We start from the raw sequence: 16177 nt of genomic DNA, 5'->3' as shown, positions 1-16177 counted from the left end.
GCTTACATATATTATCACGTGCTCTTTGCCAGGAAATTGAGATACATAGATATAAACAATGAGTTGGCCTCGAGGCAGGTTTTCTGTCCAGACCACCTGGAAGACAGCAGGACTGCGGGAAGTGCAGAGGTGTGGGACACCCGGGGCCGGCAGGAGGGCAGGAGCCACAGGGAGCATTGCGCCGAGGAAGAGCTCGAGGCCAGCCCCTAGCATGGATCTCCAGCGGGCAGGGACCCCGGGGTGCTTGCTCCCGGTCAGCAGAGGGGTGGGACTGGTGTCGGGGCCCAGCGAGGACCGAGAGGCTAGAAGCCATGGAAGCTTTCAGCGAAACTCGACTAAGGGAAGAAAAGAAGTCGGCCATCTGGGGAGGGAGTGGAGTTTTGCTGTGTTTTGTTTGGATCACAGCAAACACTTGACTTTATTTCTAAGTGCAGGAGAATGGAGGGCAACGCGTAGGAAGGAAGGCGGCAGTGAGGCTCAGGCGCCCCTGAGGGGACAGCAGTACCGGGTGCAGCGGGGAGCAGGAGGCTGCAGGGGGAGCCGTCTCGGCCTCCCCTTCAGGATGAGGCACAGGGTAAGGGCCAGGACAGCCGAGACCAGGCAGCGTCAGTGGAGAGACAGGAGCAAAGCCGGAGGGCTTCAAGGGCGAGCGCTGGTGGAGATCAGAGAGGGGCTAGCACAGGGCTGTCCGGCTCCTCCCGGCAACTGTTGCCTGCTGTGGCTGCTTGACCCCAGCCGGGAGGCTCCTGCTCACTGAGACGAGGATACAAGAACATCTGCATTTTAAAGCTTCGTGGGTGAGAGGCCGGGTGTGGTGGCGCATGCCTGTAATCCCAGCACTCGGGAGGCTGAGGCAGGAGGATCGTTTCGAGTTCGAGACCAGCCTGGGTTACAAAGTGAGCTTAAGGCCAGCCTGAACTGCATAGCGAGACCCTGTCTCAAAAAGACAAAAAAAAAAAGCTTCATGGGTGAGAGCACCCACAGGCTCCCCCTGAGGCAGTGCATCCTCTGCCCACTTTCTTCCCTTGGGAGGAGGGGAAATAAAGTACGAGTGAGGACGGGTGCTTCCTAGAGGCCACACGGAAGCCTCACGACTCTGTCCCACCCCCGCTTCAGCACCAGCCACGTGAGCCCTTCCTCAGGCTCAGTGAGCCGTCCAGGGTTTCCCAGTCTGCACCTCACTCTGGAGGACTCACACCTCTGGGGCAGACGTCGTGACCGGAGTCGCCCGCTGCTCCCAGGGTTCCTGTGTGTTCCCTTGACACGGTTCCCTGCAGCCATTACCCAGCGACCGCGTGCCTGGTTCCCCTCTGCTCGCTGCATGGGGCGGCCATCACCACCGTGGAAGGTGTGGGCAGCATCAGAACCAGGGTCCACCCCGTGCAGGTAAGGCTGTGTGTGTGCCCTCCGTGGCCTGAGGTACCCGCCGTGGGCAGGTTGTGTCCTATCCTTGTGCTTTTAAATTATTCTGAGCCTCCCAGCTAAGGACCTTTGCAGAGAACTTTCCAAGGAGCTTTCATGGACCTTAATATGTCAGGAGCCCAAGAGATCCTCCAGCCCAGCCCAGCCCTACAAGAGAAGTCCAGGCTGACAAGAGAAGAAAAGAGAGGGGAAATGGGACATTTACAGAAGACGCTAGCTCGTCCCTGCATCTCAAAATTACTGAGCCCTGACAGAGAAGCCAGCTGTGCAGGAAAACTTGCAAGTGCTCCTAAGGGTCTGGCAGGTGGCCCGCACAGTGGCACAGAACGGAACGACCAGGCGCTCCGAAGGGCAGGACTGCAGGAGAGCGTAGGGCTGTCTCTCCACAGAGCAGGAGCTTCCGCAGGTGCAGACGGTGCAGACAACGCCTGCCCTGCCCTCCTCGCCCTCGGGAGGCTGAGGCGCCCTCGACGGGCACTTGCTAGCAGGGCTTGTCTTCAGCCACCTTGCTGGGTTTGGGCACATTGACGTGCAGCCTACGCAAGCGCCTCCTGCTGCTGATGACAGATCTTTTCTCTCAAAAGCCCTGGAAGCCCGCCTGCCTGAGCCTGTGAGAATCAGTAGTGGAGTCTGCAGGAATTTCACAAGTCTTTGAAGACAGAGCTGATGAGGAGTAAGCTGAGCTTAGCTCAGGGGTGGTGCCTGGCCTAGCAGGTGCCAGCCCTGGCTTGATCAGCAAAGCTGCAGAAAGGGGACAGACTTTCAGTTACCGAGTTTAGGAAATCCTATCAGCCATGGCAGTAGAAGCACGCATGCTACAGAAGATAAGATCTAAATCAGGGCTTTCTCCCCAAGCCTGGGCGTGAACATTCACAGCCAGCTCCACCTGCAAAGTCTAGAGCCACTCGCCCACCCCAGCCATGCTCTCCCTGGTGCCCGAGCAGCCTCTGTGCTCCGTGAGCCACAGACACGCTGGGAGCCCTGCCGTGCGGAAATGTTACTTGAAAACGTGTGCCTCACAACCCCTCCCGGGAGTGCAGAGACGGTCCACAGAGTCCTGCCTCCTGTCTGCTTCTTCAGGACATCAGGTCTTTCGGGGAGCAGACAGGGGAAGTGGTGGTCCCCACTCCTCAGTGTCTTGCTCGGTGCCTCGTTGTACCGAGTGTGTGTAAATGAGACACACGGGCAGCCCCGCAGGACGGGCGCCTTTGCTGGGATCACGCCTTTGCGTAGATTACACCACGGCTCCTCGGGAGCTGGGATACGGATGCGGGCAGTGCCGACGGCGCTTACCAGGGACGCTGCTCCATGACTCGCACGCACCATTTACTTACATTATTACCCTGATTTTAAAGACGAAGAAAAGTCCCAGGAGTCCCCTGACGCACTTGAGACAGGCGCTGGGGGAAGGCCCCGCGCCCGAGAGTGACACAGCAGCGCTGGGTGACTCCTGCCACCAGGCCGGCAGGTCACTGTGGGGGCAAAATGGCACAGTTCACCTCAAGAAATGCAGCGATCTCCCCCAGCAATATCTGCTTGCTCTCACTTGCACAACGCTGAGCCTGTCACTCTGCTTCGCCTCGCCTCGCTTTGCCTAGCTTTGCTGGCACTCGAGCAGGGAACCAAGAGGTCTAGGGCACCCACGGTGTCCCCCCGTCCCCCAGGAGAGGCTGGCCAAGTGCCATGGCACGCAGTGCGGGTTCTGCAGCCCCGGCATGGTGATGTCCATCTACACGCTGCTGCGGAACCACCCGGACCCGACGCCGGAGCAGGTCACCGAGGCTCTGGGAGGTAAGCCTGGGCCCTGGGGACCCGAGGGGCGGCGGCTGGGGAGAAGCAGGGACCCAGGCCCCACCCGCCTCCTCCACTGTCTTCGCCCAAGTCCCCCTGGCAAGGGCTGGCCGGCTAGGCCACGGGAACACCTGAACCAGAGCGATGGGGCTCTCAGGGGGAAACCTGTCCTTCCTGGGGGCCTGGGTCCCTCTGCCAAGGCCCTCCAGTGGTCACACGAGCCTTGCCAAGTGCAGACGTTCAGGGGGGCTGGAAGGGCAAGACTCAGCTGTTTGGTGTTTAAGTAGCCTGTTAGGCTCACTCATTAGCATTACTTACTAAAGTTAAGCTTTGCAAAGAAGAAAGACTTTAAACCCTCCAAGTCTGTCTGTCCTGGCTGGTTTTTAATAAGAGAAAACAGAGGTCATAAACAACAGGTAGTTATCACGAACAACTTAGTGAGCCATGGATTCTTTTATGACCAATAGCTACCGAATTAACATTTTCAAATATAATTTTCTACCCCCAAAAGGGATGTAAACAGATGCGGTTTTCTGTAACAAACCTACCTCGTTCCCAGTCTCTTGTTCTTGGGAGAAAGCTATTTACAGACCTTGGAAGGGTCCAAGGAAGCTCCTTGCCCTGTTCAGTAATCTGCTCCCAGGCCAGCCCCACCCCGAGGCCTCAACACCCAGGCTGTGGCTGTCCTGTTCTCAGTCCCTGCAGAAGGGCCTGCGTGAGACGGGCGGACCTGCGTGAGACGGCTGGGCGAGGTCACACCTCCTGAGCAGGGCAGTTAGGACAGGGCGGGGGATCCGGCCAGAAGAGTCAGGGAAAGCTCTGTTCTCAAGACCGTCTCCAAGGAGAAATGTATCCAAAACGAATGTGTCTGGGCCTCGGGAGCAAAACGAAGTCCAATTACGAGAACCACTATTTCACTGAAATACAACACGGACATGCAGTGTGTCTATGCTACTCCCTAAAACTCTACTCCGTGTTAACCAGGGAACCTGTGCCGCTGCACTGGATACCGACCTATTGTCGAAAGCGCAACGACTTTCTGTGCGGTGAGTTTGAAAAGAGAACAGTCATCCTCTTGACTTAATACACTAGCGAACTTTGCATGAAGTAAGCTATGGCATTCAATAATCTCTCAAAAACCCCCTGCTGACCTTCCAAACCGCTGAAAGCGGTGAGCTGCCCACATTTGTACTCTTTAAGGTGAACCTTTATCGTCTGTTTTTCTTTGTTTGTTTGTTTGGGTTTTTTTTGCTGCAAAAGGCTTTATTTTCTTTTGGTCCAAGGTTTGGGAGGGGGCTCCAGAGAGGTGGAAAAGCTGCCTAGCGGATGGAGGGAGAGGGTTAGGCCGAAGCCCTGATGCCAGGTGATGCAGGAGCCCCTCAGAGACTGCCGGGCTCCATAGCCTCCTCGTTGTTCCACAGGGTGAGCCTTTCAAAGAGGTGCTCGCTCGCCCTGCGGAGCTTGGTGAGGTGGTCACCTCTCTTCTTGGTGAGCTCCACCTCCTCACGTAGGAAGTGGGTCTGCAGGAAAGCACAGATATGGCGGGTCTGTCTTGGCAGAGCCCAAGGCGTGAAGATGCGGAAGGGCTTGGTTGAGGTTTTCCTCCAGGCCCAGGGCAGCTTCCACGGCATCCAGGGTTTTACCCTGCTCATCTTCAGAAGGTTTCTGCACATCTTGGAAGAGAGCTCGGCCAGCATCTTCAGCAGATGCTCGGCGCCCTCGCGTTTCTCCTCGGCCAGCTCGAGGAAGAAGTGGCCCGCGCCCGCCAGAGCCACATCGTCTGTCTTGCTGATAGCCCTAAGCTCGGCACTGCACTGAGAACAGAGCATGCAGTGCACCACTCAGCTGAAGAGGGCAGCGCACAGAAAGTGCGGCGCAGGGAAGCCAGGGCGCCCCCAGCACGCTCCTCCCAGCAGGCCGGAGAGAGCCGCAGAGGCGGGGGGGGGGGGCGTGGGGCCAGGAGCTCCAAGCTCCAAGCTGGGTCTGGAGCTGGAGCACAGAGAGAGGTGAGCAGGAAGTTCCAGTGGGAGACTCGGAGCTGAGACCTCCACACAGGCCTGGCCGTGCTCCATCGAGGAGTAGCCGTGAGCTCCGTGGCTCCTGCCTGCAGGAGGGATGAGCCGAGAGGCCATCGGGGAGCAGAGTGTGGACAAGCGGGCACCCGGGCAGGGTGTGGCCAGCATGTGGGGGGCGTAGGGTGACACCACGAGAGGTGGTGTCAGGACCAGTGTCAGGACCACAGACAGTGCCGGGCAGAGAGCCAGGGTCCAGGTCACCTCAGTAACGGGGAGCTCAGGGCCGCACAGGGCGGAGGAAGGTGGAGCATGGTGGTGTGTGTGAGGGGTGTTTTCAGGAGGCAAATGTCAGAAGATGCTCTCTGAGAGTTTCCAGGGGTGTCAGTCCAGGACCCGCCTTTCCTGATGGAGATCAATGAACTGTTATTGAGATACTAGGGTGTTTTGTTTATTTATTTTTGTGGTACTGGGGATTGAACCTGGGCCTTGCGCTGAGCTGACATCTCAGCCTTTTTATTATGTTTTGAGACTAGACTTGAACTTGCAATCCTCCTGTCTCAGCCTCCCAAGTATTACGGACTACAGGCTTGGGCCACTGCACTGGCTTAATTTTACATGGCTTTTATTGGCCAGAAACAATTTAAGGTACTTCCATGTATTTCAAATACCATAAAATATTTGAAGAGATGTATTCTGTGTCAAGATCGAAAAATTTCAAGACGTTTCACCAACTAGAGGCTGGATTCTTCCAATCCTGGGGTGAAGTACTGTCTCTGTGGGATATGGGTGGGCAGGATTCTACTGTTCCTCTTCTGCAGAAGCAGATCCTCTCCTGGCTCAGCCTGGCCCTGGCACTAGGTGCCTGTCCCCGAGACAAACTCTGTGCCGTGGTTTGAGGGAGGTGCCACTCCTCAGCGCGGGGCCCTGTCCCTCCTGGGCAGTTGGCTCTTCTGTGGGCACCGCTTGCTCACAGCATGATCACCAAGTTCACGTCCCCTATTGGTGTGAGAGGGTCCCTGCTACCTCTCTCTCCAACTCTGCCGGGTCAGATGGCACACGCCTGCTCAGGCCTGGATCCGACACACCCAACCGGCTCCTGGCGGGTTCTCCGCCCTCCTGGGAGGAGCTGGCCTGAGCCCATGCAGCAGATGGACCCAGGCCCTCAGCTTCCTGAGCAACATTGTCCAGGAAAGCGTGAGGGAGATCTCAGTGGCATTTCAGGGACTGGCGGGTTAAGTCAGGCCAGCGTCTCCGGCCGTGGTCTGCGGAAATGCGCTGGAACTCAGGCGAGTGCTTTCGGGCTTGATGTGTCCAAACGGTTGAGAATGACGCCTGCAGCACCCAAGGGAGCATGGCTGGGGCCTGTTTCCACTGGGAGGTAGAAAGTCCGAAAGGCAGCTTCTCCCATACTGCGCTGGAGCACCCCGTGCCACCCTCGTGACCACCCCCACCCCCCGGAGGAGGCCGGCAGTGGCCTTCTCCCCTCTCTGATCGTGCAGGGGTGGGAGGCTGCTGCCCCACCCGCCAGGGCTCCGCGAAGTAGAGTCGGCCGCAGATCCTATTTGACCGCAGCCTGTTACCCCAGGAGCCCACGGTCTGCCCAGTGAAGGGGTCTGGAAAGTGCTGCCTGGAGGAGGAGGAGGAGGAGGAGGAGACAGGCTCTGTACGTGCCCGGAGGAAGGTGAGTACCAGGCTTTGCCCCAGAAATCACTGACCTAAGCCCACGTGTGTGCGAGTTTCCTGTTCTTGTGGGTGAACAAAGTGCAGAAGGACTGAATTCAGGCCATAGGAAGCCCTCCAAAATGAGGAGCCCGTGACCCCAGGGGGCCGGTCCCACAGATGCCTCCCTTGGGATTTGGAGGACACCCCCCCAACCAGAGCCTGGGCGGGGTCCTGGCAGGCAAAGTGGGGACTGAGCCAGGGCAGCTTCTCACGCAAGCCAGGGCAGCACCTGCTGGAGACCCCGGGGGCCAGTGCCTGAGCTCACGGCCCAGCTTCCGATGCCAAGGGAGGAAGTGAGCCCAGCAAACGTGTGGGGCAGCTGGGTCCCAGGAGGGGAGGGACACCCTCGGGCCCGGCGCCCCACAGGGCCTCTGAAGCCGCCTCCGTGTCTTGCTGTGTTCTGTCGAGGTGTGTACCAAGCTGTACGACAAGGACGAGTTCCAGCCGCTGGACCCCTCCCAGGAGCCCATCTTCCCCCCGGAGCTGATAGTAAGGCCCTCCGGTGCTCGTGGGGCGGGGCCCGCAGGCCGCACGCCTGCAAGGGGAAGTGCCCCCCATGGAGCAGCACCAGTTTCTAGGGCTCTGACCACAGACCGCTGATGCAGGTGGTGTGGGCGGGTGGCCACGGGCCCTCGGGGCCCCTGTAGGCGAAGACCCCCAGGGTTCCAGGGGCTCACACCACAGCACGCACTGTGAGGGAGCCTAAGCACACCCGTGAACTCGGCCAGCGCTGAGGGACGCACAGACGAGCAGACCTGGGCGATTTCAGCTTAGGGCACAGGGGCACAAGTCATACGAGCAGAGTGCCACAGGCACCGTTCCCCCCCGACGGCGCCCTCGTGGACAGTCCTGGCCCCCACACACCCCTCAGAGAGCGTGTGGACCCCAGTACGAGTCTAGAGCCACAAACCCGTACGTATAAATAGAGACGTCCACCTGCAGTCGAACATGGGTGTGCAGATCTGTAAGACTAGCCACTTACTCCATACCTGCCGAGGGGCTCAAGGGCTGCTTTTTAGGGATAACGTTACCTATCAGTGGGTTTTGTCCTGTGCACGGCCTAAGCCCCAAGCCCAGCCTCTCCGAGTCCCCACAGGGCAGGATGGGGACCCACGGCTGGCACCACAGCTCTCCACACCAGGCCCCCTCCACCGCCGCGTGCTCCCCAGTCACAGCGACGACACGAAGAGTGTGTGCTGTTCAATGGCCCAGTGGCCAGCAAACGCCCGCCCTGTGCCACTGCGTGGGCCCCCCTGGGCAACCCGTGGTCTCCAGCTGCCCTTGTGCCCTGGCCCGAGGCAGCCGGGACCCCAGCTGAGTGCCAGCGCTCAGTGGAAAGCAAGCTGTTTGCTTCTGCCCAGAGGATGGCGGAGGACCCCGACAAGCGGAGGCTGACGTTCCGGGGGGAGAGGACCACCTGGCTCGCCCCTGTGACCCTGATGGACCTCCTGGAGCTGAGGGCCGACTTCCCCCAGGCCCCGCTCGTCATGGGGAACACGACCGTGGGTAGGTGGCTCTGGCCCCCGGCGGGCAGCCTCTGTGCCCCACGTGTGTCACAAGTGCCGCCACCACTAGCGGGAGGAGCTCGGCTCTGGACGTGCTCCGTGGCTTTGTGTTGCGATCGCAGCTCTCACTGCAGCGGGTCGGAGAGCGACACCGGCTGGCATCCACCCGTGGCCTCCTTGTTCTGATGCTGTAAACGCCTTTGCTTTAAGGGCCCGACATGAAGTTTAAAGGCGACTTCCACCCAGTTTTCATCTCCCCGCTCGGGGTTCCGGAGCTCTGTCTGCTGAATTCTGAGGGAGACGGTGAGCACCTCCCCCCACTGTCGGACATCACCCGCGTTGCAGGCTCCCCGGGGCCCTGAGCCCCGGCCCGCAGCCTCTGCGGAGCGCCGCGCAGTCTCCTCCAGGCTCGGGGTCACTGAGCGCTGCGGGGCACAGGACCCGCCCCGGCCTGCCTGACGGAAGCAGCGCTTCTGCCGTGGGTAGGACAGGTTCCTGCCTCCTCACTCAGCTCCGTGGAGCTTCTTCCCGAGGCTCACCCACACCTGTCCACGTGCGCACATGCACACAGGCACACGAGCACACCTACGCACTCACAATGCTGGGCTCGACGTCTGAGAGGAAACGACCCGACTCCATTGACCCCCCACTCTCTTCGCGCCTGCCCCGGCTCTCACAGCATCTGTCCTCAGAATCGCCCTGGCGGGGCCTAGTCACAGGTTGGGCCGCTCCCGCAGAGCAACAGATCAAAGGGTAGGAGGGACGTCCCAGCTCACACAGCTAGTGTATGGCCAGGTCTGCGCTGGCCCCTGGCCTTCTCATCCATGGAGCCCCTGGCTAGGGCAATCTGAAAGCATGTCCCATCACCCACACCCAAAGGCGGTGTGTAACACGCTCAAGGTCACACTTGAGAGAAGCGTTCTCCCAGTGAGCAGGCAGAAACTACATGTGTGGGTGAGCCCGGCGTCCCTCTGGCCGGCCGTCCACTCAGCCCGAGCGCTTGTTTCCGCTTGCTGGGGTCTGGGCCGATGGGTTCCAGGAAAAGCGGGGGCAGCGAAGCGGGGCGCTGGCAGGGGGTCGGGGCAGCGTGGCCGGAGCAGAGGTCCTCAGCCTTTCTCCATCGGGCCCGGGAGAACAGGGCTGCTCCCCATCAGCCCTGCGGAGCTCAGCACCCCAGCTGGGCTGTGCCTGTCCTCTTGCAGCTCTTCTTGCACGCGTGTGTACCGGTGCTTCTCCTTGTACACGTGTGTGTACCAGTGCATCTCCTCGTGCATGCGCGTGCACTGGTGCTTTGCACAGAGAGTGCCCCTTCCGCACCCCGTGGGAGCCGGGGGATTTGCTGCTCCCTGCTGAAGCCGGGAGCACGTGGCGGGGGACGTCTGCACTCACTGATCTCGGCGGACGAGGAGACGCGTGTGGGAGGCCATCCCTGCAGCCTTTTCTTGTGGGCGCCCCGCCAGCTTCTGCGCTCTCATTCACAGGGGTGACCGTAGGCGCGGGACACAGCCTGGCCCAGCTGAGTGACGCCTTGAAGTCCATTGTTTCCAAGCAACCGGCCGAGAAGACAGAGACCTGCCGCGCACTGCTGAAGCACCTGCGGACGCTGGCGGGGCCCCCGATCAGGAACATGGCTGTGCGTCTCCTGCAAGACAGATAACACACGGGGCCAGGCCGCGTGCAGCTCTGTCCGTGAGCGCGTGTCAGAGTCCGAGTCAGTGGGGAGCAGGAGTGCGGCGTGAGCGTGAGCGTGAGCGTGAGCGCTGTGCGTGTCAGAGTGAGGCGGCCAGGGTGTAAGACGTCGTCCTAGAGCCCCGTGTCCCCGAATTGAGGCGCATCACCAGAGCGCATGGCTGTCCGCATCTTGGCCACGCGGCCATCCCTGACTTGGGTCTCCGGCAAGTGCTCTGCCGGGCTCTGCCCCAGGCTGGCCCCAGGTTGGTGGCTGAGGTTCTCGTGGCTTCTGTCATCTTTGGCCTCCTCGTTGAGAGCTGGTTGGGTCCCTCCTCTGTGCAGATTTCAGAGTAACTTGCTTGGGCCTCACCGTCCCATAGGACGCTGGCCCAGCAGGGTTGGGGTCCTTCTCCTGCCCTTCCCCAGGTCCTCAAAACCTGCCGTGCATTTTCACCTTTTGCCCTGCTGTCCCTCTCCTGAGTGCCACTGCTCCACGCAGTAACTTGTCCCCGAGTGTCCCAGAGGTCCTCGGTCAAGCCACACGAAGCCGCCTGTGCTGACAGGCCAGGGCCCCTGTGAGGCAGCAGGCCACGTTCTGCATGGGACACAGCTGCCTTCCCCAGAGGGCCCCCCGGCTGCAGTGCCCACCACCCGTGTTGGCGGACACGGTCCCCGTTGCCTGCACCCTCTCCCTCCCCAGCCTGATGCCAGCCCCCAAGCCCCCTCACTTTCCTCTTGGTCCGGCTTCATCAGGAAACATGCCGACCAAGGAGCTCAAGGCAGACCGATACCAGCCCCCGCCCCAGGGAGGGGTGCAGTGCTCGGCAGGAAGCTCGGCCGTGGCTGAGGGTGGCACGGCGCGTTGTCTGAATTGGTGTAGCTGCTCCAAACTCTGCCGGCTCTTCCCAAGAAGCCAAGAAGAGAACTAAAAATTTACACATAATTCTTTATTTGTCCAGTAACTAAGTGCAGTTTTTAAAAGGCCGTCCTTTCTTATTCAGACTTTAGGAGGACATGTGGCGACCCGGGCTACCATTTCTGACCTGAATCCCATCCTCGCGGCAGGAAAGGCGACCCTCCAGCTGATATCCAAGGGTGAGAGCCCCAGGCTTCAGCTCTGCGGGTGATGGGCCGAGGTCTGAGGAGCCCCAGGCATGGCGCTGCTGAGGAACTGTCCATGCTCAGAGGTTCTGATTTAAAGATCACGTGATTTACTTCACCTGAGTATTTTTCTTAAACTGACCTATTTGCCAGGTGGTGTGGTGGGGCACGCCTGTAATCCCAGCACTTGGGAGGCTGAGGCAGGAGGATTGTTGCAAGTTCAAGACCAGCCTGGGGTACAAAGTGAGCTCAAGGCCAGCCTGAACTACATAGAGAGGCCCTGTCTCAAAAAAAGACCAGAAAGACCTGACCTATTTATATACAGCCCAAATTAGTATCAAAGTGGTTGAGGAAAAACTGAGAATTCTCTCTCCAGCTTCAAATGCTTCTGCAGATGTCATGCCAGAGTTTGTGAAGACGAGGGTTTTTTTTACAGGATTTTGCACAATAAATCAAGTGGAGTTTATGGGGCTGTTAGTCAGTAACTCTCTGTCTGCAAAGACACTTCAAGATTTGTGGAGGGAAATGACTCAGGCTCAAGAAGATGAAAGCAAGGCGTGCTGTTTCTAAGGCCACTGATACAAACCACCTTCTCTTTGAGGGTGCCTATTTTAAAGGGCCACCCTAACGAGAATACAAAAGCTGTCAGGAAAAGGCTTGTGTGTGGAAACACGCGTGCACTGTCCATGTGCAATTCTAATGACAAGCAGTGCACACAAGAGCCTGCCTCAGGCCCTAGCCCAGCTCTGGACTTTGGAAAGGTTGTTCAGCCTCTCTGGGCCCTGGTTTGAGCATTTCTAAAGTACGTGCACCGTACTGGGCTACTTCTAAGTAACTCTAAAGTTCTTCAGACCCTGAATTTGTGCGTGGCGTACCGCGTGACCCAAGCACCGACAAGGGCCCCCCATTCTTAGCGTGCCCACGGCTGCTCCGATGAACGGGTCTGTCTCGGTGGATCTGTGACGCACGTCACACACTCACCATCCCGTCTCCCCACTCCCCACGCGGGCCACGGGGCAGCCCACTCTGCCCGCCCCAGACCCCACCCCACCCTGCCGCCCTGTGGGCTGGTCGAGCTCCTGTGGCTCGGCCAAGTGGCCCAGGTGACAGTGCCCTCTCCCCAGCACCTCCTGTGCTCACCCTTCTCTTCCCCCACAGATGGGGAGCGGCAGATCCCTCTGGATGGCGCCTTCCTCGAAGGGTCCCCTGAGGCCAACCTGAAGCCCGGAGAGATTGTGCTGTCTGTCTCCATCCCCTACTCCACTCAGGTGAGCCCGGCCCACTGCCCAGCCTGGCACCCGCTCCCCTGCAGGAGCCTGAGCCGCAGGTGGGGTGGGCATAGTCCTCCTGCCCGGCTGTGCAAGGGAGTGTGCGTTCCCAGGCCACCACCTTAGAACTTCCGGGGCCACGGGCTCTCCAGGGTCATGGCTCCCTTCCTCCCTAAAATGCACAATGAGGTGTCTGGTGCAACCATTATGCAGAAAGATGACTTTGACCCTGGCTGCATTGAGCACATCTGTTCATCACTATAATGCTCATGTCTTGCCTTGGGCTTTAAAATACATTAAAAATAGGACAGTCCCATGGGCCCCCAAGGTCCCCCAGGAAAAGCTTTCATGCAGGCAGAACTTTGGCATCGGATGAATGAGCATCTTAACTGAAATAGAGACCATCTGTAGTCAATGTCGGCTAGGGGAGTGTCTGATAAACTGAAAGTATATTAGTATAAAAGTGCTTACAAGTCACCCAGTGATTATTATCAAGCATTTAAATAAAATTATAGATACATTAACCACATGTCACTCCACTGCATAGTGCTAAACCTGGACAGCACGACCAGAGTTAATAAGGGCCAGGTGTGGTGGCACGCACCTACAATCCCAGCTACTTGGGAGGCTGAGGCGGGAGGATTGCAAGTTTAGGACCAGCCTGGGCAACCTAGAGAGATCCTGTCTCAGAATGAAGAATAAAAAGATCTGAGCATGTAGCTCAATGCAAAGGTTTTGGATTTTATCCCCAAAATGGAGAGACAAAGACAGACACAAAGAGAGAATAAAGCATCGGAGCCAGGTGTGATGGCACAAGCCTGTAATCCCAGCACTCGGGAGGCTGAGGCAGGAGGATCGTTGTGAGTTCGAGACCAGCCTGGGCTACAAAGTGAGCTAGCCTGAATAGCATAGCAAGATCCTGTCTCAAAAAGACAAAAAAAAAAAGAAGAGAGAATAAGGCAGCAGGTCCCATCCTTGAGGCTCTGTAAATCTAACAGGAAGAGCTTGACATAGAAAGGGGAAAAGCCTAATTTCCGGGGAAATGAGTATGCAGAGCGCTGGTGCTGTTGTGGGCCGGGAGACACCATCGTGGGCCCTGATCGGGCCCTGTCCTGCATGGGCAGGGGGAGCGGAAGCCACGGTCGGCTTGGCAAAGGGGGTCCTGGGCCCTGCCTGCTGAGCAGGAGCAGGCCAGCACAGCACTGAGAGCTGGTGTGGGCTGAGACCAAAATAATTTTTAAAAACACAGCTGGGGGTATCACTCAGTGCAAAGAGCTGGGGTTCAATCCCTACTACTGAGCCCTCTAAAATCCCATGAGGAGTTCGTAAGTATTTCAGCAGAAAGGCCACCCTCAAAGGCTCAGCGCGAGGTCAAGTGTAGATGAAGGAGGTATTTAAAATCATTGAACTAGCAGGAAGGGAAAGGATGTGTCAGCCGAGGACCGGTCAGCAGGGCCGGGCCGGCTGCGGGGGACGGCAACGAGCTCAGTGTAAACATCACCCTGTGTGCTGAACGAGGCGGTCACCAGGGCTGTCTCCCTCGCTTGCAGTGGCTTACGCTGGACAGGGACAGGAAGGGTTTGACATCCCATTTCTCTGGCCCCTGTGATGCCCGCCACGCAGGACCCCTGGGCCCAGGGTCCACGCCAGTAACCAGACCCTGCTCACACATGGGGGCGGGCTATGGTCCAGCAAGGACTCCTTCACCAGAGGAAAAGTACCAGAGCACGCGGGCTGACACCGATGCAGGTGGCTCCCAGATCCCGGGCGGCACACGCAGGGGCTCTAAGCGTCTGGTGTCTCCATCTGCAGTGGCAGTTCGTGTCAGGGCTCCGGCAGGCCCAGCGGCAGGAGAACGCCATGGCCATCGTCAATGCCGGCATGAGCGTGCGGTTCGAGGACGGCACCAGCACCATCCGAGACCTGCAGATGTTCTACGGAGGCGTCGGCCCCACCGTGGTCTCCGCGAGCCGCACCTGTGCACAGCTGGTTGGCAGGTGGGGCTCTGGCAGGGCCGGGACACCGAGGCCTTCCCACTGTGACTCTTGATGGGAATAGTACTGGCGGGGGTTTTCTGGTTTAAAATAAATAATCATCTAGAAAATATGAGCTCCTGGAGAAAAAAAACATAGAAAGCACAAACTACCCAAGAGCCAGCCCTTCAAGGCAGTGATTCCTGTACTGCAGGTTCCTGTAATAAGATCAATGCACAAGTGCCAAGGTCTGAGTAGATAACAACTCTAACAATTAACTCGCAAAATTAGTAAAGACCTCTGGCACTAGGTCTTAAGACATCTAAAAATCTCCTCGAGCCACACAAATACAATTAAATTGTCCAAAAGCATAAATGATCTTCCTGTCACTCTCATGAGTTCTGGCACTTAGAAAGCATATTTTTAAAATTCTTCTAACTAGTCCGGGTGTGGTGGTGCACACACTAATACCAGCACTCAAGAGGCTGAGGCAGAAGGATTTGTTTGAGTTCAAGGCTAGCCTGGCCTACATAGCAAGACGGTGAAGAAGGAAAAAAGAAACAAAGATAGAAAGAAAAGAGAAAGGAAGTCTTCCAACTAGTGCCTGTACAATCATTTTATTAACCCATTATTCTCTTTGTTAATAACTAGAATTTACTACAGATTTTTTCTCAAATACTAAAATAAATCTATGCTTCCTAAACAGTGATGTAGAAACTTTCACTTAGGAGATATTTCACAAGTGTCTTCAATAGTTTGGCCAATCACCGATTTCCTACGTCGTTTTCCACTCAGCTGGTTTGAGGCAGACTGATGTCCCACCTCCCAAAGGTGGAAACAGTGATAAAGGAGGAGTCCGCAGGGCAGACCGGGCTCTCTGCCTGCATGGCTGCAGAAAACCCCAAGGCACTTGGAGGACGCTGTCTGCCTCGCAGGCGGCTGAGGCCAAGACCGTCTCCCCGGCCCGCAGTCAGAGTCTGTCCTAGTAGGGCTGGGGCTGCAATGAGGCCTGAGGCCGGGCCGTTTACTGGGCAGGGTGTGTTGGGCTGTAGTCTGAGCGGCCAGGGCCACGTGCTGCCTGGACTTGGGGCTGGAGGGGAGGCCGTTTGCAGGACAGCAGTAACAGGACAGCCTTTATTCTCACACGGCTCCCCCAGTGCCTGACCCGCCCCAGGCACCCCACTCATCCCTCAAAGACGACCGCCCTGGACTGCACCCCACGCCGCGGCTTGCTGGATCTCGCGGGGCTCAGGAGGCCAACGCAGCGCTGCCCTCTGCAGCCGTCTGTCCTCTCCACAGGCAGTGGGATGACCAGATGCTGAGTGAGGCCTGCCGCGGGGTCCTGGACGAGATCCACCTGCCCCCCGGGGCCAAGGGCGGCCAGGTGGAGTTCCGGCGCACGCTGCTGCTCAGCCTGCTCTTCAAATTCTACCTGCGGGTGCGGCGCGGACTGAGCAGGCTGGTGAGTGGCGAGTGTGGGTGTCCGCAGGCCCAGCTCCTGCCCCTGGGGATGCGTCCTCCAGCCCGGCCACCCGGGGACAGAGCTGGGACCAGCAGTAGTTTGGCCAGCTGCGGACAGAAGCCCTCGCAAGTGAGGCATAACGCATCGTCCTTTCTTAACAGAACTTTTCTTACTAAAATCATACTGCAGCATTTAGAATATATAAATTAAGCCAAAAAAAGAAAGAAGATTATCCACAATCCCATCC

At 58.1% G+C, this 16177-nt stretch overlaps 1 protein-coding gene across 2 annotated transcripts in view; it reads left to right on the top strand.

Annotated features, from left to right (window-relative positions):
* The window catches only part of LOC102004541 (aldehyde oxidase 4), a 105002-nt gene that overhangs the window by 6706 nt on the left and 82119 nt on the right, over positions 1-16177 (top strand). Inside the window, exons 4-15 of one of the 2 annotated variants that reach the window (XM_005373240.2) lie at positions 1278-1386; positions 3087-3213; positions 4198-4259; positions 6814-6909; positions 7359-7439; positions 8312-8456; positions 8666-8758; positions 9937-10088; positions 11128-11221; positions 12386-12495; positions 14308-14492; positions 15768-15930. In XM_005373240.2, the coding sequence (XP_005373297.1) occupies positions 1278-1386; positions 3087-3213; positions 4198-4259; positions 6814-6909; positions 7359-7439; positions 8312-8456; positions 8666-8758; positions 9937-10088; positions 11128-11221; positions 12386-12495; positions 14308-14492; positions 15768-15930 (1417 nt within the window). The remainder of the gene's footprint in view (positions 1-1277; positions 1387-3086; positions 3214-4197; positions 4260-6813; positions 6910-7358; positions 7440-8311; positions 8457-8665; positions 8759-9936; positions 10089-11127; positions 11222-12385; positions 12496-14307; positions 14493-15767; positions 15931-16177) is intronic. The other variant, XM_013511857.1, reaches the window with a different exon arrangement.

The sequence above is a fragment of the Chinchilla lanigera genome, unplaced genomic scaffold (assembly GCF_000276665.1).
Source record: "Chinchilla lanigera isolate Chin_1 unplaced genomic scaffold, ChiLan1.0 scaffold00002, whole genome shotgun sequence".
Classification (NCBI taxonomy): Eukaryota; Metazoa; Chordata; class Mammalia; order Rodentia; family Chinchillidae; genus Chinchilla; species Chinchilla lanigera.
The sequence above is the reverse complement of the archived record's forward strand: the minus strand, read 5'-3'. Positions and strand labels throughout refer to the sequence as shown.